General features: G+C 45.0%; 1 protein-coding gene across 1 annotated transcript; it reads left to right on the top strand.

Moving 5' to 3' along the window:
* Positions 1–13,390: 13,390 nt before the first annotated feature.
* Positions 13,391–19,453, top strand: ONECUT1 (one cut homeobox 1). The gene is made up of 2 exons (XM_034409577.2): positions 13,391–14,618; positions 19,142–19,453. Exons 1-2 carry the CDS (start codon positions 13,583–13,585, stop codon positions 19,432–19,434), a joined length of 1,329 nt encoding a protein of 442 aa, XP_034265468.2. The 5' UTR covers positions 13,391–13,582; the 3' UTR covers positions 19,435–19,453.
* The last annotated feature ends 6,373 nt before the right edge of the window (positions 19,454–25,826 follow it).

Below are 25,826 nucleotides of genomic sequence, written 5' to 3' on the forward strand. Positions count from 1 at the left end.
TTAAAGTCAAGTCCAACTAGTTGTAGACTTTAGTTTGACTGCTGATTGGTCTTTAAATATTAAATGCCAACCAGCACTCACCAATTTCTAAAAACCGGTCAGCAGTCAGGACACCTGGTATAGACAGGAACCCAGGCAATTCCATGTTCAGTTGTCTGTGAAAGGTGCCAGCCACAGCTGCCAGTGAAATATCAGGAAACCAGTAGTATAGACTACGGTTACTAAATTCCAAAACCCATCAAATACTGGCTGCGAAAGCTTACATCAAGAATCCTATAAGTTTCCAAAAGGCAGGCAGCTCCTTCAGGGACTATGCAAAGAGAAAGCTGGGCAGCTTCTTGGAACTTTCTGAATGCTGGGTTAACCCAAGTGTCTGAGCTGAGGTTTTCAGGCAGCTATTTTTCTTTTTGAAAATTGTCTTGAGTGGAACCCCTCGCTGTTGCTTTAGTTTTCTCCCCCTTCAGCCACACTCCCACAGGGGAAACAAAATGATTCTGTGTGTCTGGGGGATGACTTCCCCTGTGATCTCGGCCTTCCAGGGCTGAATTCCTATAGACCTGTCTTTTGGCTCATGCTAGTGCCACTTAGCAGACTTGCAATGACAGTTGTTAAAATGAATTCAAATGAATTAATAATGATTACCTAATTATTCACGAGTTTCATCGCACTTTAGAAGCCATTTCACAGTGATACTGAGGGCTAATGACCTCATTTATTTCCTATTGTAAATCAGTTGAGGGGGAGAGGGTAAGGAAAACCCAGCCTGAAAAATGGGCACTGGGCTTTATACACTAATTAGCAAATCACACCAAATGGTGATTACAACAGATCTTCAATTCTGAACTTCTTGCGTGGTAAAAAGTCTTCGCCACAGTATCCTCTTATTTTTTGTCAACCAAGCTGAGATGATCTCTTAATTGAGAAGACAAGACAGTTCCTGTTTTTCCATATATTATCCTAAACATTAGCAGAATTAGCAGAAATGACATAAACTTAGACTGCAAGCAGGGCAAATAAAGAAAACTTGAGCAATAATTCATCAACAAGTATCTTAAGCAGGTTGACAACATGACCCTTCGACACCTCCAAGGAGGGCAGGTGAGATGCCTGTAGCACCCCTGTCCTTACTGAACCCTGAAGAGTATCAAGAGACAGGAATCCTCCAGGCGGCAGTGCCCGTTCTGGGTAGCTGTGTTCCCAGTAGAAGCCAGATGGTCAGCTGCCAACTCATGCTTGCTTGTGCTTGGTTACCATGCGGTGACAGTCTGCCATGGACTCTGTGGAGGGTGGAGGGGAGGGGGAATGCATGGGGGAATTTTGCTTGAATCTGATTGATAGGGAGGGGTCAGCAATGGGAAGCAGTTAAGGGAAGGAAAAAGTTGAATTTAAGGATTTTGGCATGCGATTCTCCATTCTGGCTATGCAGTACTGCAATGCACTTGAGTTCTTAAAAAACTATACCTTTCTCAATAAATGGAGCCAAGGATCATTTCTATTTAGAAGTTTTAAGTTTGTGGCAGGTCTGACACAGATTGCTACCGCTGGTAAAATTATTCCAATCCCTGAAGGACCCTACTTATCCCAGATTGAAACATTTTTTACAGTGGGAAAATGGGAAAAAGGATTTCTTTTACATAGAAAAGCAGAGGCCAATAGATCTCAAGATTAAAAGCATTTAAAACCTCTTTAAATATTTTTCTTTTTCCATTTGCAGGCATCAGTAGTTTCTGGTGTGCAAACCAAACAAACCTCTTCCCCATAAGTGATATTATTTGGTTCAAGGAAACCACCCTATGAAAGTGGCCTTTGACTTGACAAGAAATTTCTTTCTTCCATCGACCTGCCATCAAATCTTGGGGCCGTCTGCCATAAAGAGCTTGCTGCCCATTTTGGTGCCAAAGGTTATCGGGTTGATGCATGTCTGCTCCACAGGGATGTAGCTATGGTGACCTTTGGGTTTGGAGGTAGCCACTCAGGGTGATAACATGAGAGTATGAGGGTTAAGCAGTTCCCATCCAATTGAGGCAAGGGGAGATTGTGTGTTCTTCTGAGTTTTACAGATTGCAGTATGACCTTCTAGGAAGCACTATCTGACCCTATCAGCAAGATATTGAAGAGAATATCTTATTTCAAGCCTCAAGAATACCATCTTTTATTTAAACCTTGGCTGGGCGTCTCTCAGCATTCATTGAGGGCTAGTGACATCTGCAGTGAAAAATATCTACCATATGTAGTTTCCTATAGTCAGATGGTATTGAAGATAAAAATAGCATGGGTTATTTACTATTTCGAGAACTGAAAATAGATGATTTTGTACTTATTCACACTACCCCAATAATATGGGCGGTCACTGTTCAACTGTACATCTTAGCCATGCAAGTTCCCATGCAAGGAGCCTTGGTAGTACAGTGGTTTAATGCACCCTGTTATTAACACAGCTGCCTGCAATTTCTGCAGGTTCGAGTCTCGCCAGGCTCAAGGTTGACTCAGCCTTCCATCCTTTCGAAGGTAGGTGAAATGAGGACCCAGTTTGTGGGGGCAATAAGCTGACTTTGTATAAATTTACAAAAGGATGAAGGCTATTGCTGAGCACATTGTAAGCCGCCCTGAGTCTCCGGAGAAGGGCGGCATATAAATCAAATTAAAAACAAAAACAAAAACTGAGGAGTGGCTGCTACACAGCCTATCTGTGGCAATAGAGATAGGGGAGGGTGAGGAGTTGGGAGTTTGGCGATCAGGGGAGACTCTGACCTGTACGGGCTTTCTCGGCCCCCACCCCCACCCCACCCCCGGCCTCTGAAAGGTTTAGCAAGGGGAGGCCTCTCTCTCCTGGTCTCTTCCAGGTTCCCTGAACCAGTCCGGAGTCTCTTAATGAAAGAAGCGGCCCGCTGCTCCTGCTCATCCCTCAGGAAGGGTCGGTTGGCTGAGCTAAAGGCGGACGGGACGGGACGGGACGGGACGGGACGGGCCTGCCTCGCTCCCACCAGGTCAGCCCCTCCTACGGACTGCAGCTGAGACTCGGAAGACTGGGCGACAGCCCCGCGGCCTCCGCTCGGGGTTAAGAACCGCTCGTCTGCTCTTCCAGGGCGGGGCTGGCAATAGGCCGCGCCAGGCGGGGTGGCCGGGCAATCCGTTTGCGGCCTTTGCTCTTAGCCTTCTTTTGGCTCTCGCCCTGATCAACCCCGGCTCTTTCCCCCCAGCTCAGGCACCTCTGGGGGCGGCAGAAGTGTCGCAGCTGAATCCTGCCGGTCAGTTTTGAGTCAGCTTTGGGGTTGCGTTTGGTAGTTCCAGACTCCGGGCCCAGCGCCTGGTGCCGTCCAGTTTCTTGCTTTGGAAGCGGGACAGAGAATGCAACTCCTCTGCCTTTTTCTTCTTAGAAGTACTTTCACACTTTAGCAGGAATGAAGAAATTAAGGAAGTTTTTATTACAGTAATAAATTCGGGTTTTTTTCTTTTTAAAATGTTTTCTACAGCCGGGCTTAAGTCATGGATTGGTAAAATTCACTACATTTTATTAAGATGATGGAGAATGTTCAGTGTGATTTCTTGGTGGCGATAACTAATCCGGCAGATTACATTCAGATCTGACGGCACTTTAGATACTAATCGATGTAGCTACGTGTTGCGGGGCCGGCTAGACACCACTTTCCTTTCTCGGTGTGGTTTAATCTATCAACTTCTTAAGTCTGCAGTCCGTTGTCGTTCCGTATTTGAATGCTCCCCCAACCCGCCCAGCCCCAAAATCTTCTCCGGCTAAATAGGAAAAAAACCCAGTGTCGAAGCCTTCGCAGAAGGAAAGGAGGCGGCTCGTCGGGGATGAGAAATCCGCTTCGTTACAATGGCGCGGAGAAACGGCTTCGCTTTGCAGAGCCTGGTTTGACTCCCTCGGTGGTGCGTTTGTGTTTTTCAAGAGAAGGAAAGAAAAACGGGGTTGTTTTTCTTAGACATAAATATATGGGGAGAGGAGAATAATCTAGTCAGAGGTACATAAGCTTCACAATGTCGATTTGCGTTTGATTACTTATTCTATTGATAATGCCATCCGTTCCACCGTGTCCGATTCCCGGTGATTCTATGGAGCGGTTCCCTCCACATTTCTTTGATCTGGTAGGCTTCTTTTGGTTGTTTTATGTTCTGACTGGTGTTGGCTTCCATGGAGTCAGGCCATCCTGCGGGCAACACAGATTCTGTTAACAGTACAAGATTATATTCGCCCAGTCGTCAACATGGACATCTACTTCCTGAAAGAGGAGAGAAAACGAAAGAGGGGAAGGAGAAAAGCGTTTTCTGGATTTCTCTGTGCACTGTGATTCCAGGGAACCTATAAAATCTCTGACAGATCCCGCGTTTCCCCAAAGTCAAGCGCAGGGAGGGAGAAAGAGATTTAACAAGGTAGAGGACAGCAAACATTTTCTGTAGTTTATGAAGTATATTTTTCTTACTTCTTTGTAAGAAGTAAGCCGCCTGGAGTCAGACAGCTTGTAAGCTTAATAAAGTAAAATATTACAAGTTCCAGAAACTTCATAAAATGAAGGCAGGACCCTCTTAATGCAGATTAATCTTTCCCTCCTGGCTTTTGGGATTCCTGTTTATTTGTGTTTAATTACCCGCTGGTTTTACTTCTGTTTGACCGATTGGGCCGATTCCTCTCCCCCCCCCTCCACGCCAGTTAATTAGCAGCAGGACTTGAGGTCACGATGCGTCTAAATTTGGCGACGGGAGCCCAGGTCTTTTCGCACATCCCGTAGATATTCTCGACCTTCATTTAGGGATATGAGGACCCAGATCGTTGGGGGCTAGAGGCTGACTTTGTAACCCGCTTAGAGAAGGCTGTAAAGCACTGTGAAGCGGTATATAAGTCTAAGTGCTATTGCTATTTAGAAACAACACCTTCCCCACCCGGCGACAGCCACGCATAAGGATGGAAGCGGGCTGTGAACTGATTCTTGTCCCAGTCAGGTCGCCATCCCATCCTTTTCTTACCCCCCTCCAAGTCTTTGTGGTGAATAGCATAGCATTTCAGACTGCGGAAAATTCAGCCAGCCAGCCACCTCGCCCACCGCTTCTTCCTGCCTGGGTGGGCAGGGGCTCGTGTGTTGCAGAGGCTCTTTTCGCTGCTCCACGGCTATCCTGCCCCGCCACCCTCCCCTCTCTTCCACTCTCCCCACTTCTCTGGTCTCAGGACTACCTAGGTGGCTGCTTCTCATTGTGATCATCCGGCTTGACGACTTACGTCCCAGAACCCCATTAGTCTGCGTCTGTGCACCAAAAGTTTCGAACCCTGAGAGAGGATAAAAGAACCCTCAGGATGAATAAATTATCCTCCGTGGGCTCCGTAATTCATGGCTGGCGCTACAGCAGATAAAAAGTTTATAAGCTGGTTGGTTCTTTGTTTCCCTTTTGCTATCATCCACGTCATTAATACCCGCTATCAATAATCTCTGTCCTTCGGAGCCAAGTGCCGGAAGATCGATCTGCGGCTTCTTGATCTCCGCCTTGGAAGACACGGAATAATTTTCGCATTACAGTCACTTGAAACTGCTTTTAATTCATATTTAAAGCTGCAACTGACTCTGCGGAGCTTTCTGCAAAAAGACTAGAGGCGCCTAATTAATAATAAGTTAGAAACGAAGGAAGGCATCAGCCGATTAATATTTAATACCGGCCTCTCAGTCTCTTTGAATATGGGTACTTTCGAGCTTGGACCGCCCAGACCCTACCGTAATTCTGCAATTTATAGCGCGCGCAGAAGTGATTTAAGATAATGATTTTCCCCGAAATCTAATGCTAAATTATTTAGTGTTTTGCGAGCTTTCGTAAGTTCCTTTCTGACTGGACAGCGCCTTTAAGGGTAGAATCAGAAATCCTCGCCTGAGAGCCCCAAACCCTTTTCGAAAAGATTGCGGGTGGGGGCTAGGTTAGCGGATCCCGCGTGGGCATCTGACCGCTGGATCAGCTTGTGAGACTTGTCTACCGCACAAAAGTGCCCGGTCGCTCTGTTTGCGTATGATCTGCAATCCTTAGGATAGGGATGACCGGACATACCTAACTAGTTAACCTCATGCTTCATGCTGGCCCTGCTTTTTTTTTTTTTTAATTTGATTTATATGCCGCCCTTCTCCGAAGACTCAGGGCGGCTTACAATGTGCTCAGCAATAGCCTTCATCCTTTTGTATATTTATACAAAGTCAGCTTATTGCCCCCACAACTGGGTCCTCATTTCACCTACCTTAGAAAGGATGGAAGGCTGAGTCAACCTTGAGCCTTGGCGAGATTCGAACCCTGCAGTAATTGCAGGCAGCTGGTCTTAATCAGCTTAATAACAGGGTGCCTTAAACCCCTGTACTACCAAGGCTCTTTTGTGGACTTCGCTTGGGACACCACAACCCTGCAGCGCAACAATCCCTCATCTGTTTCTGCACCGTGTCTGGGGCGCCGCCGGGGGCAGGCTGTAAGACCCAAATCCTGGCTCCCTGGACCCATACAACGAAGGATTTGGGGATCCTTCAAGTCTCAGGCAAGGGCGTCTTGAATGAGACTTTCTTCCAGATCAACCCTGACTTGGCGCCTCTTGAACAGCGACACGGCAAGGGGAAGGTTCCTTCCGGCACTTGGCCGTTCTCGCGTTTCTGCTGGCTCTGGCCAAATGTTTTTCGCTTGGTGGTCCCAAGAGTGAGTGAAAGCCACTCATTCCGATAGTATTCCGAAAGAATCCTATCCAGTCTGGAGCGCAAGACTGTCGAATTGGGAAGTCCGCATGGAGTCCAATTCCGGGGCTTTCGGCCGTTATCCCGACCGAGTCAGAGGGCGCAGAAGATGTCGAGTGGGCTTAAGGCGAGCAGCGCTTTGTCCAAAGAGGCAGAATCGCAGAAGAGGCAGTCGAGAGGGAGCGCTCCCTGGGAGGCAGGCGCGGGTTTTGGCGTTCGGTATTGATAACCGATGTTTCTATGCTGCCTGCCGGCTTCCAAATAAAGGCCCTGGGGGATTTGTTCTCTTTCGAGTACATTTATAATTTGAACATTAAATTCAAATAATACAAGTGAATACCTTTTTCCTGTCACCGGGTTACAATATTCTAAAATCGAAGTTTCAGTCAAAGCTCTAATTTATATAGTCACTTATTTATATTTTTAAAATCTCTCATGTGCACTAGTAAAAACGATTCCAAACAGAGGATCTGTTTCATTTTTAAAAAGAAACGAAACAATGATCTATAATTAATTAAACCCCATTTAAACCCCATTTAAAATATCTTTTAAAATCGTTTTCAATATATATCTAAAATCATAACATCTTACAAGCTCTGAGACTCGTGATAATTCCAGACGAAGGTTTTGGCTTAACCAGATGCTTGATTAAAGCTTGCAGCCTGGAGCTTCTCCTACCAAATGCCTACTTTGGGGGAAATGAAATGAAACTCAATGGGATTGTTAAGCACTACAGCCGTCATTAAAATGTAAAATTTTAATATTCTTGGTGGATCCCCACTGATTTATCCTTTCCTTCCAAATCAACAAATGAGTAAGTGTGTGCCAGCCTTTCATCAAGTTAAACTTGAACTTCACCCAATCTTTCCTGAGAATTCAGGGCCAGAATGAATAATGCTGTCAATTCAAGTCTAAAATTTCTTCATTGAATTGGTTGAAAATTGTGGTTTTCCCTGACTAGTATCGAAAGCCTGGGAGTAACTATTCTTGAGAGCTCCATAGATGTGGTGGTGGGATTGAAGGATTTTGGAAGTGAAGGTAAAGAATGCTTCAGTCTACAAAATCACCTAATTCTGCCTAAGAGAGAACACCCTAAGTTTTAATCAACACTTTTAATTGTCTGTGAACACAGACAGATGATAGAACTGTTTTGACAAGAGGTAATTGCCACAGGTAGCCGATATTTGGTTGCGACATTTCTCCTTTGGTGAAAAACAAATCAAATACAGTAATGTGATATTCTGATGTAAATTAGTCACAGCTGTGACTAAGGAGGATCCTACAGACATTCTTGATAACAGCCCTAGACATGGAGAAATAAATGCAGGTTTAAAACTTCTATAGTTCATGCTTTGAACTAAAAGCTCCACTCATTCATCTACCACCCTCAAAATTAATCTAAATTGAGTTCCAGAAGAATTTAGATTGGGCTCTGTAATCGGGCACAATATAACATGCACCAAAGAAGTAGAGTCCCAACTCAGCTTTACATCTTCCATAAAAAGTCTCCAATCAATCAAAAATGGGCATTTTGTCTCTCATCTCCCAGTTCTTGCCATCAAAATGCTACTGCCTCATTCATTCCCCATCCATCTCTAGGAACCATGTCGTTTGTATATCTACAAGACTCTGTTCTATTACCATACTGTGGCATTGGCACTAGAGTCAGTGGCATTTCTTCTCACCGATTACACATGGTTAAATATTCTGTTTTGTAAACCTAAATTCTTCTCTGTCATTCATCACAAAAAAACTTTCCTTCTAAAGTACAGGATACAGAGACTCACACCCCACCCCCCTCCTTCCAGTCCTATTGTTTAAAAATCACTAATCTCTAGAGCTTGGCTTAATGCAGGTGATGATCTCTTTCTGATGTTAAACATTGCTTCCCCCTCAGACATCTGATGGTTTATTTTATAGTATTTTATTGCTGCATTTTGTAACTCAGTTACCCAGAGTTGTAATCGATTGTGGGTGGATAGGAATTATATTTTTAATATATTTAGCTGAAGTCAGCTGAAATTGTTCTTATCTCGAGATAAGGGGTCTACACTTTGCCTGTCATTTCTTGAGTTGCATGCTATACTAATTTCACATTGTGATAACAAGTGTTATCATTTATTCACTAAAAACCATAGACTATTTACTCTAAAGCACTACCACAGGGGTCAGCAACCTGCGGCTCTGGAGCCGCAGGCAGCTCTTTGGGCCCTCTGCTGTGGCTCCCTGTCAGGTGATCCCACCACTGGCTGGCTCCGCCCCTCATCCTCCCCTCCCAGTCACTCCTCACCTGGCCTGAGAAGGTAAGGGTGACGACGAGGGATGGAGAAGTGGCCAGGGCAGAGACAGCAAGATACAGAGAGACGGGGAGAGAGAGACACATAGAGAGAGGGAGGGAGGGGTGAGAGGAAGGGAGGGAGGGGGGGAGGGGAGAGAGAGTGATGTCAAAAGGATTTTGTGCTTCCCGGTGTTTTTTAACAACTGGTTTTCTGCCCTAATGACTGGCTGGATAGGCATGGCTAGGGGTCATGTGACTGGTGGAAGTGAGTGACATCGAGTTCGGCGTGCCCACCTAGGTTTTGTGGCTCCCCGTGTTTTATTTTCTGTGGGAAACGGGTCCAAATGGCTGTTTGAGTAGTTAAGTTTGCAGAACCCTGCACTAGTAGATGTATAAATTAAAGTCACAGTACAATATAGAATAATAATGTAAGATGCATTTAAAATCATAAAACAGTAACAATATCTGCATATTTGGTGTGGATTTCTCTTCAAAGGCCTTCTGGAAAAGCTGGAAGTCAATTCTCTGGAAGGCCATTCAGAGGCCTTTGGCAAGCTATTCCAAAGGAGGGGAGAAGCCATGAAGAACTTCCCATGCCTCCTCCTGTCTTACTTCCCAAAAGGAGTGGTCCTTCAGTAGATGCTTCCATTTACCTGGTCAGCTGAGAGAATTTATTTGGCACAGGTGGTCTGTAATGTACCCAGGTCCTGATCCATATAGATAATATCCAATATCTTGAATTGCATTCAGAAGCCAATTGATAATCCGTGCAGCTCTTGTAGCAACAGAGTTATGGGACAACACTGTCCTTCATACTCCCATTCCCAGGTAAACCATGTTGCTATAACTGAATCCTGAGGTGGAAATGGTGAGCAGCTGTTTTCACTGTGTCCTGCTCTAGGCCACACTGAAATACCAGATGAAGCTGGGCAATGAACTCCTTACCACAGCCTTCATCATGTCTTCCGGCAGTAAGTGTGAGACTAAGAGGATTCCAAATTGTGAGGTTTCTCTCTTATGGAGAAACACAACCCCATCAAAAGGAGCCTGTAGTACAGTGGACTAAAGCACTGTTATTAATATCTGCTGCTTGCAATTACTACAAGTTCAAATCTCACCAGGCTCAAGGTTGACTCAGCCTTCCATCCTTTCAAAGGTAGGTGAAATGAGGACCTAGATTGTGGGGGCAATAAGATGACTTTGTATAAATATACAAAAGTATGAAGGATATTGCTTAACGCATTGTAAGCCGCCCTGAATCTCCAGAGAAGGGAGGCATATAAATTAAAGCAAAAAAAAAAAAAAAAAAAAGCCGAAGTTGGTATCACCCCAGAATCAGTTGGCTTTTAAGCCAACACCTTGATTAGGCTGAATCTAGTTCTTGTTAAGTTCCAAGCATTGGATCAGGACTTCCAATATATCTCTTTAGTCTGGGATGAAGATGTACAGCTAGGTGACATCAGCATATTTATGAGAACTTGGTCCATACCAACAGAGGACCTTTCCCAGTGTTTCTTTCCCTGGATATTCATCTCCAGGGGTCCTGGAGATGATCCAACCTATGTTGAATCGTTCAAATGTCTTGCCATTCAGCTCCTGCTGAAATCTCACTCTCATGATATATGGTTTCTTGTTACATATTGGGTTTAATGATTGTTACTTGTCACATGCCTGCTTACAACAGGTGTGTTTTAATGATTAAAGTTTTGGATTAGGAGTGAAGAGGCCAGATTCTGGTCCACTATCCCCACAGAAGCTCCCTAGATGATATGGGCCAGACATCCCCTCTGAGTTCAACCTATCTCATGGTGGTTGTGAGAAAAATACTGTAGAAGGACATATATTGTCTTGATTTGCATGAACGGCGGGATATAAATATGTGTAAACATCTTTTTTATGCTAGGATTTTTCTAAGTTTAAAAGACATGGCTTCTTACAGTATTTTTAAAAAACAATTTAAAGTTTAATTCTTTCAACTTTTGTAGACCTTTGAACCCTCTTATATTATAGTAATGATATATTATGTCAATGTGTGATATCCATCTGGTTTATACACTTCTATATTTGCATTTATTATCCCTATCATTATCTAACTACAATGGCATAACTTGTAGCAAGACACTACGTGTCTGCTGGAAGTAAGCTCTGCTACATTCAATGGAATTTAGTATATAGTAGAATGTGTGGAAAGGTAGCCATAATTTCCAGAGGGATGAAAAAAAATCATGCTGTAATACATTTGTTTGAGGGCCTTTGCCTCATCCATCCTCCTTGCCTGCATTTGTCCTCTTCTTTGGTTGAGCTTTATTACCATGCTCATAGGAGCACACATTCTATCATCCCTGCTGTAACTATTAATTATTAATGCAAGCTGGACCTTCTGCTGCTTTGCTCTTCATCTCACTCTCTTGGCCAAAGCCCATTTACACATAAGCATCATTGGATTTAAGCACAGAATTTGAAGGGTTCAGTTAAACATCAACTCACTTCCTTTGGTCCTGGTGAAACTAGTGGTTGATGTTTTCAGATCTTACTGTTGCATAGTGCCTTTGGCTATGCAAAGCATTATTCAGGCAATCACACAAATGTTGATAGAGTGTGTTATTCTAAGTTCAAACTTTATTAAACTAAGTTGTTACAATATGCAGCCTTCTTTCCTATAGCCCGGGAATATGAAACTTCCACTCCTCCTGGCTGCACCATAGAGCTTGTAGGGCCGCAAGGCGGGTCATGTCTCCTTCCCTTTCCTCCTCAGTGGGAAATCATAGCTCTAATCCCTTGCCATGTTCCTCTCCTAGCTGCTTGGCCCACTTTAAGAAAAGCTGCAGGAAGATCACCCTTGGAGCCGCTTCCTCTGGGAACCTCTCCAGCTGCAGGTTTAATGCAAGAATCACTTAGTTATTCTGGTCCCTTTCAAGCAGGTTATCCTGGCAAGATGAATGACAACTTGGAGAAAGTGAAGGAATAGGTTTGGGGCACTCCTGTTATTTGACTCCTTGGCGGGAACTTGGGTGAGATGGGAATCAAGATTGTGCGACAGGTTTCCATTTCATCCCATGAGATAGTCTGGGGATTAGGGCTTCTTAGTTCTTCAGATTCTATTCTAAAAGGATGTTCTGGAGTGCAGAAGTAGGCGAATGTAGCATTTCCCTGCAATCCTTTAAAGCAACGACATTTTCCCAAGGTCACATAGTAGCTGCAGAGAAGTGAAACATGGTCCCAGGAAAAAAGATACAACTATCACATACAACTGCAGACAGGTGATAGGTTCGTGGTCTTTTGTGCTCCTTTTAAAAATTATTACTGCTCAGTCTTGTTGAGCATGATTGACAACCAATGGCCACATACATTTAGACCAAGATACTTGGCATTGTGTGTTCATGTCTGTGATTTATTTACACTGTTATTGTCAGTAGATAATCACTGCAGAGCAGCACTGCTGAGTGGGTCCTACTCTTCCCGAGGAAGAATTAGAGCAGCATGTATTTTACTAAAGTTCCATAACGTTATTTCTGAAAAGTACAATTTATTTGCATTTTCAAGAGAAAATCTTTTCCAAAAGACTCGGTATAAGGAATTGAGCGGAGCTCCCCCTTTCCTTGCTGGGGAGACTGGTTATTTAAGATGTGGGGGGGGGGGAGGAGAGGAAGGGGACACAAAGGCTGAAGTCTGGAAGTCTGCGAGGAGTGGATGTGCCTGAGAAAGAACTGAAGGGCAAGGCAAGCTACTGGGTTGGAAGGTCGCTGCCAGGTATGACTCCAGCAGGGGCGCAATAAAACGTTAACAAATAAATAGATATAAAATAAAATAAGTATTTATTTGCTAAACTTGTTACGCTTCCAATGATCTGGGACGTGTCTTTGGCTTCACACAACCTGCCCTGACCCGCAGTGTTGTTGGCCGGAGCAAACAGGAGCGAAGAAATGCCATCACGAGCGAAGGGCTCTTCTGCAAGGACCATCCTTCTTGCCCCGGCCCCGCCGACCTCCTGCCCTCCGCGAAGCCGGAAGTGAAGCGGCCAAGGCGAGTTTGCCGCTCCCGGGGAGCTTGCTGGCTCGCTGGGGAGCGGCCGCGGCAACGCCCTAAATCCGTCCCGTGCTTTAGAAGGCAGAGGCCGGCCGAGCTCCGTCCCCGCCGGGCTCTTCCAGGCAGAGGCGGCGGCTGAGGCGCCCGCTCGCCTCCAACCCCGCAAAGCTCCGGCTGCCGAGCGCGAGGGGGGCGGGGGGCGGACGGGCGAGCCAGCGAGCGAGGGAGGGAGGCTGGAAGGGAGGCGGGGTCGAGGGAGCCTTAGCGCGCATGCCCGCCAGCCGCCGGCCCCGGCCGCTGCAGCCGCGGGCTCCACGTCCAAAGCCTCGGCAGCAAGAGCGCGGCGGCGGAGCCGCGGAGGGCTGGGCAGGCGTCGGGACCCAGCCGGGGCACCATTCTAGGGCGGCCGAGGGCCTTCCGGCCGAGGGCCACGCGGGCTGCACCGCGCCTCTTCGAGAGAGAGAGCCAGCGGGTTTGCGCCTGGCGAAGTCTCGGGTCCTGCTTTGGTCGGGTCGTCGGCCCCGATGTATGGGCGGCCCCCGCGCCTGCCCGCCCGAAAGTGTCACTGGCGATGGCGCATCTCTGCAAGCTCCCGGGCCTCAGCCGTGAAACGGGGGGCCCCGCGGTCCAGCAACTGAGCGCCGGGCCTCAGGACTGCGCCTCGGGCGTGCAACCGGGCGGCGGTCACCCCTTAGCTCCCCCAGCAGGCGCCATGGCCATGGCCTCCCTCCTGGTTAGCGGCGGCGGCGGCGGCGGCGAATACCACTCCCATGCGCAGCACCGGAGTTCCGCAGAACCCCCGCTGGCCGGCCGGCTGCACCCCGCGCTAACTGGGACCTGCCCGAGTCCCGCCGGGCTGACCGGGAGCAGCAGCTACACTACGCTGACGCCCCTGCAACAGTCCCTACCGCCCATCTCCACCGTTTCGGCCAAGTTTCCTCTCCATCCCCAGTCACACCCGCACGCGCATGACAGGCTGGCGGGCAACTTTACTCTCTTGTCCGACAATCTATACCCCTCGCCGTACCCCAAAGAAGTGGCCGGCCTGGGGCAGACCCTCTCCCCATTGGGCGGACTCCAAAACACCCAGCAAGGATTGTCGCATTATGCCCACGCCGGAGTCGCCATGCCGGCCGAGAAAATGCTCACCCCCAGCGACTTCGAAGCCCAGCACCCACCCCTCTTAGCCCGGCAGGGCGACCAGCATCTCACCCCGACTACAGCCGGCCTAGTTCCGCTTGACGGGATCCCTCACCAACCTCATACCCACCTGAGCGCCCAAGGGCTCGGGCAGATCCAGGCCTCCTCCAGGGAACCTAAACCCGCCGCCGCCTCGCAAGGGAGCGCCGGGAGCCACTCAGGGCAGCTGGAAGAGATCGACACCAAGGACGTGGCCCAGCGGATCACCACCGAGCTGAAGCGCTACAGTATCCCGCAGGCCATTTTCGCCCAGAGGGTCCTCTGCCGCTCGCAGGGAACGCTTTCCGACCTGTTGAGGAATCCTAAACCTTGGAGCAAGCTCAAATCCGGGCGGGAGACCTTTCGCAGGATGTGGAAGTGGCTGCAAGAGCCCGAATTCCAGCGGATGTCTGCGCTTCGATTGGCAGGTGAGGGGCAGCGATATGGGCACAGGCTGAGGGGCAAGACCCATCTTCCTGGGATCTCATTGTAGAAACCTCGCAAAAGAGGCAACACTCTCCCTCCTGCGCCCGATGGAAGAGAGGAAAGGAGGCTCTGGCCTTCAGGAACCAGCGGGACTAAGTCAGTCCTGTGCCAGGCAGGCCCGCCTACGAAGTCCCCTCCCTCATCCTGCCCGGTGCCAGGGACTGCGGGACGCCCAGAGATTCCCGGCCTCGCTGCAGACGTTGCTGTGGTGTTCCCGGCAGTGTAGGGCCGCCTCTCCTTGCACACGAACCAGCCTCCAGAATGAATGCTGCTTGTGCCTTTCTGAAGCGTTTCCAGATCGGGAGAAAACTGGTGGGAGTTGGCTTGCAACCCGACCCCCTAGTCAAATCCGAAACCACTTGGTTAGCTCTTCCAATTTTCCCGAAAAGGACAGAAGCCCTTCCCAAATGGTTGTGGGTCACCTCCGGGGGCCTGGGTGGGTGGGCTGACCGTGGGAAGGCTGTACATGAATCTGAAAAGTTATGTGCTTTGGAGGACCGGGAAAATAGAAAGGGGGAGGTGGAGATTTGCCCTGTAAGTGAGGCTCTTGAATAAAGTTTTGTAAAGCTCCCCCCGGCCAGAGGCAATTGAGGAGCTGGCAGGATCCTGACGTCGATGGAACTGCTTTCCTCGAGGTGTGTAGGTCAACGGCGTCCTGGTCGCCGTTGGCGGAGTAGGCCAGGGCTCAGATTTTAGGAGGCGGCAAGAGGTTTTCCGGCTCTTCGGGCGGGAAGACGGATTGTCCCTTACTCGCGTGGAGAGCAACTCTCCTTTCTTGAGAGGAAAGGAAGATAAACTGATCCCTGGACGGAACCAGAGAGATCCCGAGGCTGCTCTAACTCGGCCTTCCTTGGCCAGGAGTTCCTTTGCTAAGGCTCCCTTGTTTTCGGCTGCTGCTGTTGCTGCTGCTGTTCGAAATCTCTGTTGGAGCTTGGTCCACAGAGAAGCAGCGAAAACCACCGAGTAACTTCGCTGGCAGGTCCCGTGGGAAGGAGAGCAGCTACTGGGGCGCGAGGAAGGCTCAATGTCGCTGGAGGGCAACTTTCCAAAGGGACGCGCCGGCGAGGCCAGACCAGGGCTGCTCCGACCCTTTTTCGTCGGAGGGGAACACGGAAGCGCGCTCTCGTTGCCTGTCTCCTGTCGTGGAGAGCAGAGAACGGAGAACGGCGCCCCGTGAAACGCCCTCAGCAATTGGGGACCGGCTAGCTAGCCCGCGCCGCCCTTTTCTCAGGTGGTTCCCGAAATGAGCCTTTCGCGCCCAAGTGGCTGCAATGGCCTGTTTGTGGCAGAAAAGACAGAGAGAGAGGCGACGGGGCAGGAGATTCCCGTTTTCTCCCGTGCATCCTGCATTTTTCTCAGCACCAGCAATGCTCAGAAAAAAAAACCCCGCAGAACAGCCTCGTGAACGTTGTGCCTATGCAAACAACGGCTGTTTGTTAGAATTAATTGCAGGTTCGCGAGATTTATTGCGTTTGCGTTTATACCGAGTTTGTCTGGAGTTCCTGCCGCTCGCGCCGATGGCCTTTCAGAACCCATCCAGGCCGAGCGGTGGTAACTCCTGCAAGTGAAGGTGCGTCCTGAGGCGTTTCGCGGTGCTCCCTCCTCTTTGGCTCCCCAAGTCCGGAATTTAGCAGAGCTTGGGTCTCCTACTTTAACCCCGGGGCCACTGATAGTTTCTTGGCCAAATTTGTTCTTAGAAAAGGTAACCATGATTGTCTTGTATTCTATCTTATGAACAGCTATTTAGTAAGAACCCCTCTGGAACTCACTAGATAAGGTCAGATAAATATCTGTAGTCAAGGATCCCTAAAATGGGCCAAGAAATGTATTTCCTCTATATTCCACAAGTCTTTAGTGCTCAAAAACTTAAGGCCTCCTTACCAGCGGTCACCAACTGGTGAAAATTTTTTGTTGGTCCGAAGAAAAATTATTTGCATTTTTAATATTGCATTAAATCAGGGGTCCTCAAACTACAGCCCCTGGGCCGGATATGTACAATGAATGTTTGTATTGCTGCAGAGAGTCTCTCCCTTTTGGGGTCTTTGTGTGCAGGTCAGAGGAGGACAGAAATTCTAACTTGGGGTCTGCTTCAGCCCCCTGGTGCAGGGTTTTGGTGAAGAGCCGGAGGACCTTGTTCCAGTCTGCATCATGGACTGCATCATGGCCTGGAACTGGCTGACCATTTCAGCCCGCTGAGCCTCCAAGTGCCATTACCTGGCCTTGCACTCCTGCAAGTCTTCCCTCTGCTTGGAAAGCCTATGTTCATAGTCCTCAGTGAGGTGCTTCTGCTGAGCCTCCTTCTCAGCCAGATCCAATTTGAACTAAGCTGTTTTGCTAACTCTTTCTTGTGGTGGCTACTTAGCTCCAACAACTGCTTCCTGTTGGAGCCCTAAGGAGCCCGGGTGGGCGGGCAGGCGAGGAGTGGGTGAGAGGAAAGGGGCAAGTAGAGACCCTAACCCTAACCCAGTCACATACCACCTAGCCATGCCCACCCAGCTGGTCATTAGGCAGATCATATATTTTGAGTAGTTCGGAGAACCGGTACTTAAAATTCAGACTGTCCCCGCCCTCATCTATTCTCTGCCTCCCAAGTCCCAGCTGATTGGGAGGAAGTGGGGATTTTGCAGTAACCTTCCCTTGGAGTGGGGTGGGAATGGAGATTTTACAGTATCCTTTCCCCTGCCACACCTACCAAGCCATGTGATGCCCACCAAGCCATGCCCACAGAACTGGTAGTAAAAAAATTTGAAACCCACCACTGAGCATAACACTTTGAGGAAAAATTGCCAGCCCTTTATTCAATCTGCTTTATATGAAAGAGGGACCCTGACAATAAAAAAAGCAAAATCTTTTTATAAAGGTTGAAAGCTGCATAGTGGAAGATCCTAGGGATCTGATTGGCTGGTCACAGTGGACATCTGTATACATTAGTCTGTGTATCTGGGTTTATTCCTACTGTTAGGCAAAATGGACCTTTCAGGAGGGCAGGAGAGCTGGGCAAGCCCTTGTGAAGGAGATGGTGTCAGCTGATGGAGGTTAGAAGTTGGGGTTTCTGAGCTTGTTACTATATTGCAAGCACTTCCTAGGGCTGCCTTTGGGGGTGTGGAGGCTTTTATTCTTTGGTTTAGATTAGATTGCAGGGGAGCTTCAGTTGTGACAGGGATGGTCGATTTGGACCTAATGGGATTAAGCCAAGAGAGGACTGGGCCTGCCCTTGGTCATATCTAAAAGAGGACGCTTGTTGGTGCCCTCTCCATTGTGTTTGTTAGGTTTATTTTCTCCACTAGATTATCCATCTCTCTCTAGAGGGTACAATGTTTGTTGACCCCTAACTAATCTCTGTTTTGCCTCTATTGCATCTCTTCTGAATCATTGCTGTGGTCATGCCAGTCATATCTACAAAGTGATGGGCTCCCTCTTCTGTCACCCCTTTTCAGCACATCATCAGCCAGCAGGGATGGTGGCTCCTGTATGACTGAGCTTCTATCAGGACTTGAGGTTGGTTGGACTGCCCCTCTTGTGAGACCTCGCCTGGGCATTCCAATGATAAAAGAAAATAAGGAAATGGTTTTAAGAAGATCCTGCAACAAATGAGTCCTTCGGGAGAAGGGCAGTATAGAAATTTAATAAAATAAAATAAAATAAAATAAATAAATGTAGTTGCTGAGGGGAAAAGGAGAGACCTGAGACCCAGTTAGGACTGTGTACCTAGCTAGATCCTCATTAAAGATGCTCTGTTGGTTAGATTTCACTGCTGCATTCAGGCAGTGGAGGAAGCTGGGGTGCCCGCTTTTGCTGTGGCCACTCAACCTTTCATTCTCACTTCTAAGCAAAATAAAGCTTTTTATGGGGGGAAACGCTTATTGCTGCTTTTTCTTGCATCAATATTGTGGTCATTTCACTAGCACGGACTAGTGTGGATACCAAAAGTCGCTTGAATTGTGTAATTTTCAGCCCCAGTTCACTGGCCAGGCACTATAATAAAAGCCTCTCCAAAGCTCATCTTTAGACTCTTGCATTCCTTTCTCATTATGAGAAAGGAAGTGCCATCTAGCGGTTGCAAGTAATATGGAAAATCGGGAGCCCAGTTGATTTAATAACCTAACGGTAGTTGCTTCACTTAATTGTATAAAAAAGTGAGAAATATTGCACATCAATTAATCCATTTCCCCACCCTTAATATTGATTGGCCTGTCCATCCTAACAGCTGTAGCCATTCAATTCACAGTCACTTACATTCTAAAAACCTTGGAAATTAGTAATATATGTCTATCTGGTGAAGAATGAATTCCACTGAACTCCAATGCTTTTTCAGTTGTCTTTAAGACCGCATTGTAAATATTCTACTTTAAAAATGTAGCCTTTATTTATTAAAACCCTTTTATTATATAATAAGATTGTTATAAAAAAAGAAGTCTCTCTCATTTACCCCAAGTCTGAAAGTGATTTCTTCGTAATATTGCAGCTTGCAAACGGAAGGAGCAAGATCAAGGGAAAGATGGAGGAAATGCACTCAAAAAACCCAGACTGGTCTTTACTGATGTCCAGCGCCGAACTCTCTATGCAATATTCAAGGAAAATAAACGTCCTTCCAAAGAATTACAGATCACCATTTCCCATCAGCTGGGGCTGGAGCTGAGCACAGTTAGCAATTTCTTCATGAATGCACGAAGGAGGAGCCTGGACAAATGGCAAGATGAGGGCTTTGCGGACTCAGGCTCTTCATCCTCTTCTTCTAGCACTTGTACCAAAGCTTAAAGGAAGAGCTGCCCATTTAGTCTTGCTGGAAGAGCTTTAAAACCACCCGGAGTTGCTGGGAGTTGGGTGGTATATATATTTAATAAATTATTATTATTATTATTATTATTATTATTAAAACAAATGAGCAGGACCTCAAGGAAGCAGGTTTATACTTAACTCATTTATAAGTTCAAAGAAACCAAAGACTTATTTCAACTGATTTTGAATTTGCTCTAAATAACAAATTTTACTAGAATGGCTTGCAAAACAAAATGGTTAGAAGGAAATAGAGGAGAAAACTGATTTTTACACTTTCATTCTTGCACTTATCTACAGTCTTTGATCATCTAATGTTGGAGCATGGTGATAATTTGTTATCAAAATACCTGTCTTCAGATATGGCTCCTCATGTCCATGGCAAAACCACAGAGATGAATATTTAGCAGATGCAACAGTAGCAAGGAAGTTTTCTAGGGCAATTACAAGCCTAAAGCAGCAAATTATTAACGTTCGTTTTAACAATATGGTTTCTGTTGATGGTCTGCCAATATAAACTCTGAATACAAGTTGAAAGAAGGTAAAGACATTTTGACTCTTATGCAAACCAGTTACATTCTCCTTGTTTACTTAGTAATAGAGCTATTCTTTACCTTTCTCCAAACTACGGTTTCTTTGCAAAAGGATCGAAATAGTACCAAAGAACACATTTAATATACTGTTGGTATTTTTTTTGCAATTATTTTACCACTTCAAAGCTATTTTTACATTCAATTCTATGCAGAGTTTAGGGATAAAATAATTAATAGTAACAACACACAAGAAAGACTTTTATTTTAGCTGGAAAATATTTTTCATTGTTTTCCAGAAGTCATCAGAACATATAGCTCACACCCATATGAAGCACCGGTTGTCTTTCCGCATCTCAGACAATCTTTTTTTATATTTAATCTTCTGCAGAAGTGTACTTTAGTCCAGCTCTCAAATACTGTCCATTTTATATGTATACTTGCATTTATATAGTTTATGCCCATAATATTGGAATGATTTAAAATGCCAAAATCTTGGAACATAAGCTTAGCTCTGAGCAGCAAACGGACAAGAAGTGGTTTACAGCCCATCCAAGATACATACTTACTATTTATATTTATATTTATATTTATATTTATTTATTTATATTTATATTTATTTATTTAACTATTAATTTCCCCAATAATTAAAACTAGATATGATTAGGATTTGGGAGTATCCACGCTATATCTGCAGAAATAAGGAAAATGAATATCACTTCCCTCGAGAAGCCTTGATAAAGAAGTCTTCAGCATGGCATCTCAGACAACGACCCAGCGACAAAAGAATATTAGAACTCTATCCAAGAGGTCCAAGAAGACTAGTTTAATCTGTCGCCATAAAGGTAGGATAAAGAAGATGGCTGTACAATATGGTTTTACTCTGCTGAGATGCAGTGATGTTGTGATGGCTTCAGAACCGTCTGCTCTTATGTCCATTAAGCGATCTGTATGTTAGGGGCATGTTTGCATCACATTTCTTATACAGAAAGTCATACAGATGACAATCTCTACTGCTCTATTGGAACATGCTGAAATTTGAGTGCAGGGGTAACTTCCTTATCTAGTTAGCAGAAAGTTATCACATGAAAATTAACACTGGCATTCTTCCTTCATTTCTGCATTCATTCTTTCTCTCTCAGTTTGTTGCAGGCTAATTCGGCAGACTGTTGCTTACTTTATAGCGGAAGGAATACTTCTTCAACCATGCTAATGCGCATCATGTTCTTTGCTCTTTTTTTTAAAGGCCCTGTGGTGTGCCACATAAGCAGTCATCTCACGTAGGATGGTTTCATCCTTAACTTCCAATCATCTCAAATAACCTGTGGGATATTTGGGAACTTGGGGTGAATATCTATTATTTCCATGTGACTAGAAAAATGGTAAAATAGTTTGTTACTGAACTTTAAAAAGGCACAGGGAAAGTAGGAAACTCAGGAAAAAATAATAAAAAAGGTTTTTTACAAGATTGCAACAAGCAACCTTTTATTTACAGCCCAAGATTGATAGCTATTGTAGCACAATAGTACTCACGACAAATATAGGTCAAAAGGAAATAAGTGAAGTAAGAAGGGAATTTTAAAAGCTGGTTTTGTTTGCATAAATGTAACATTTGGTATTTAAGTTTGTATATACAGATAGTCTTTGAAGTCTCTAGAGATTCTCAGTTATCCAGGTTATGGTTGTCCCAAAGGTGCTTTGGGACAGATAGCCCTTGATTTACACTAAAGCCCTTGTTCCTTTAGTGACATTCAAAATTACAATGGCACTGAAAAATGTGACATGATTGGTTTTTCACCCTTGCAGCCACTGTTGCAGCATCCCCATGGTCACGTGATCAAAATTTCGGCACATGGACACTGACATGTATTTATGACAGTTGCACTGTCCCAGGGTCATGTGACCACCATTTGAACCTTCCCAGTTGGCTTCCAACAAGCAGTCAACGAGGGAAGCCAGATTCGCTTAACACGCACGATTCACTTACCAACTGTGGAAAAAGGTCACAACATGGGACACAACTCATTTAACAACTGGCTTGCTTAGCAATGGAAATTTTGGGCTCCATCACACTCATAAGTCAAACACTACCTGTATACATTCAGTTTCAGTTTTTGCCTATATAGCCCACAGGAAGGAAAGCAATTCACCCTCGTTTTCCTGAACCGAAAGCAAGAACGCCGTAGGGGAATTGTTCAGCGAGAGAACACCGTAGACTTCAGTTCTGACAAATCTTGTAAGGTGTCGCTAAAATGTACTTAACAAAGAATTTTGCTCTTTGTGAAAGTTAAGCATTGGCAAGGACCCAATGGCCTCTCTTCCCATTATAAAATATTTAAACCAGTTAGTTGATATCGATTATAATGTTAAACCAACTTACAGCATTGGTTAGCTGTTCTTAGGAGAAGCAGCAAGAGGGTGATTTTTGACCTTACGCTGCAGGGTTTTTTACAATTGCTGTAGAACACAAAACTTCTTTATTTGCTGACTTCCTTATATGTGGAACTGACATCACTTTCCAGCAAAGGCCAAGCTCTCGCACAGGGTTAAATCAATACCTAAATTGTGGAAAGAAGAAAATCAGCAAACCCTGATCCCGATTGCGACCCTGCACTTTCTTCTTCAGAAGACTTGCTATCCAGAGCTGTTTCCATCCAGACTTCTGCTCACATATATGCATCCCTACCAGGGAGGGCATCCTTTTCAAAAGGTAGGGCCTGTGCTTGCATTTCGTACAGGTCCAATAAGAGCAGCCTGGAAGGCTACAGAATCGGGGTCAAGACCACCTTGAGTAATTTCACCCCGTACAATTTCACCTGGCGCAAACTGTACCGTGCCACTGCCTTTGCTGAAGAAAGGCTATTCTGTCTGTGCCCCAAGCCGGTATAATAACAGTGGGACCAATTTTTCATGCTTTTCTTCTGACCTTTATCAAGCAAAGAAAATATAATGGCACATTTCTATCAAGCTGTTGTATTGTCATATTCAGACACGATCAGTATGCAGATTTTCCTTTCAAAATACTATCGTATGATGTGGTTGATTTTACAATATGCCCCATAACTTGTCTGGAAGAAGCAAAATCAAGAATACTTACACCTATCGAGAAGAAGAAGAAAGAAAAAGAAGGAAGAAGGAGAAGAAGAGCGTTACCCCATGCTATTTATCATGTGAAACAGAGAGGCTACCTCATTCCATTTTCCATGGGTGATTATAATTACACTGATGAAAACCAACCATTTTTTTCATGCACGGCCTGTATCTGAAAAGGGAACTTGTGTTGCTAAACCTTGCATTTTCTATCTGTAAAGTTTCTTTCCTAACTGTACAGCAGTAATATGTTTACAACACTATTCCTTCAGTAACAGAACAATAAAACTCTACGAGACCAAGTTGCAAATCACATTATACTGGACGAGTGCCTTGCTTGAACCAAAGCATTAAACCACTTTTGACCTCTCTAGACCTTACTGTATAGATAATCTCTGAATACCTCAGCCTAATGGAATGGCCATGGAAAATAAAAGGAATACTTCTTCACAATGGTGCTTTTTGCCAAGTTGACATACCATTCAACTTTCCTTGCTAGCAAAGCAAAAGGGTTTTGCTTTGCTTTCTGCTCCTTTGCCAGCAGAAGGCAAAGGTTCTTTGCAAATGGCTTGACTCCTCTGAACAGCCAGACCATGCATTATTTTGACTATTTCTCGCAAATATCTCATCGCATTAAATAATTACAATCATGTTATATGGAGACTCTGCAGAATTAAGCAGAAATTATTTGTTAATTGCCGTGCTTCCTTTAAGAATTGTATTATTTGTTCTGAAGTCATGATTTGTTAAGATGAGGCACTTTCTCATTCTTTTGTTAAACTTGGTTTTAAAAAAAATCTTCTTGGCTCAAGCTACCGGTATAAACACACACACTATTAATATATCCCAGAGAAGTTACTTTTTCTTGTTTGAAAGGTTTTTCAATGTTATTTTTACAGTATACATTTGCGGTTTTTATTTTCTACTCTATTATGCTTCGCTAGATTTATTTAATTATCGTGTTACTTTACAATACTGTTGTGAATACATAATCATTACATCTTCCATTCCATCCCTTTTGCTCCTGATCCCTGGAAATGACTGGCTTCTCCAGGCTTCACTCTCAGCAGTTTTAATACTGCAAGCCCCATGCCTTACCTCAAGGTCAGCTGCAGTGCATGCCATAGTGAGTCTTCAAGGTAATTCTTTGATCCCAAAGAAGGCAGAGTTGCACTCTGTATGTGTTTACATGATTTGTATTCTTTAACATTTTGTGTATGCATAAGTATAAAGAGATGATGGGAAAAGTGGTAAATGTTTAAAAGCATTGAGATCTGTGACACTTCATAGCTTTGTGATCCCCACTTTTTTTTGATGTTTACATAGAGTTATACATGTAAGAATAACGAAGAACATGAAACCAAACTAAGCTAATGTGAATTTGGAAATGACCTATAATAAATAATGCAAGCAATGAATACTTTTCATTGGGCAAAGATACCGAGTTATTTATTAAAATGCTGGGGTAAAATCTATGCTGGATTTAAAGTAACACAAGAAAATAAGGGATGCGTTAGTGTACATAGCACATGGGATGGGGGTGAGGTTGAGAGCGATCCTTGCATTGCCTACAAATTTAGGTTTCTCGATTAGCATTTAAAAAATCATAATCATAAGTTTATTTGTCAAGCATATATAAGATAACAGGTAAAAGTATAACATAATTTGAATACACGAAAAGAGTAAGTAAAAAGGAATATTAGGACAGGGACTATTAACATGGCAGTTCAGGTTGCTTCTGTATTGATAAGCATGTTTTTCTTTTAGCCAAGGTCATTTCTTTCATATGCAAGAACTCACCTTTTCAGCAACTATACAAAGGAAAGCGTATTTTGAAAGTCCTTGGATGCACTTGCAACTTTCACAAAATATATAAGCCTAAGTGGAAAAGAGTAATGTAATCCATAAATTTGTTACTTGTGGAACATTAGCTAGAATCAATGTTTTCTATTTTTCAAACTTCACAGGCAATCAATGTATTTTGTTGTTTTATCATTTGCTTACTGGTATCACTGGCATACAAAGGATGTACGCATCCTTTGTTTCTATACCCTATAAAAAAAACTTGACCCTCCCCCCCCCCCCCTTAATGAACATTTTTTGCTTTACCTGAATTAGTTGGTGGTTTCTGCTTTCAGTAGGCCAAGAAGCCCCTTTGCAAAGGTAGAGGTGTTTTCTCTTCCAAATTCAGGGAACTTAGCGCCATGCATATTTGGGGTGCCTGGTTTTGAAGAAACATTTGGCTTCCCTTCATCAGGATGTCCCTTTTTCAGTGGTGAACACGTTAAGGAGCCGTTCCTTGTATGTCTTGCTTTCCCTTTTAAATTTGCGCTCAAGTAGAGACCGTATTCTTCGCTTGTCACTTTCACTACAGCGTTTATTACGGAAACAGTATGTATCAGAGGGGACTCGCAAACAAAACACATGCACCAATATTTATAGATTTCAGAAAGGAGGGGAAAATAATGCCAACATACATCTTCATAGGTAATAGATGTTGGATTACTACCTTCCCTTTCGCTATTTATTTGAAAGAGAACAATTATGTTTGTGTTGTAAGAAATAGGTCAGAGGGCACTGTAGATCGTTAAGGGAATGTTACAATAAAACCCGCAACAGGCTCTGGTGACAGCCGGCTCCAAGGTTAAATTCTTTGCTTCCATTTGGTTCATTTTTTAATTAACAGAATTGAAAGGGACCTTGGAGGTCCAACCCCCTTCTCTAGCAGACACTCTATCACCATGATGGCGAACC

Source organism: Pantherophis guttatus, chromosome 13 (genome assembly GCF_059756535.1).
Source record: "Pantherophis guttatus breed Tessera chromosome 13, ASM5975653v1, whole genome shotgun sequence".
NCBI lineage: Eukaryota > Metazoa > Chordata > Lepidosauria > Squamata > Colubridae > Pantherophis > Pantherophis guttatus.

Bases quoted from the DNA above. Each gene is read 5' to 3' on its own strand.
- ONECUT1 (XM_034409577.2), top strand. From the start codon at position 13,583: ATGGCGCATCTCTGCAAGCTCCCGGGCCTCAGCCGTGAAACGGGGGGC. The intron at 14,619-19,141 runs GTGAGGGGCAGC...GTAATATTGCAG, and splicing joins GTCTGCGCTTCGATTGGCAG to CTTGCAAACGGAAGGAGCAA.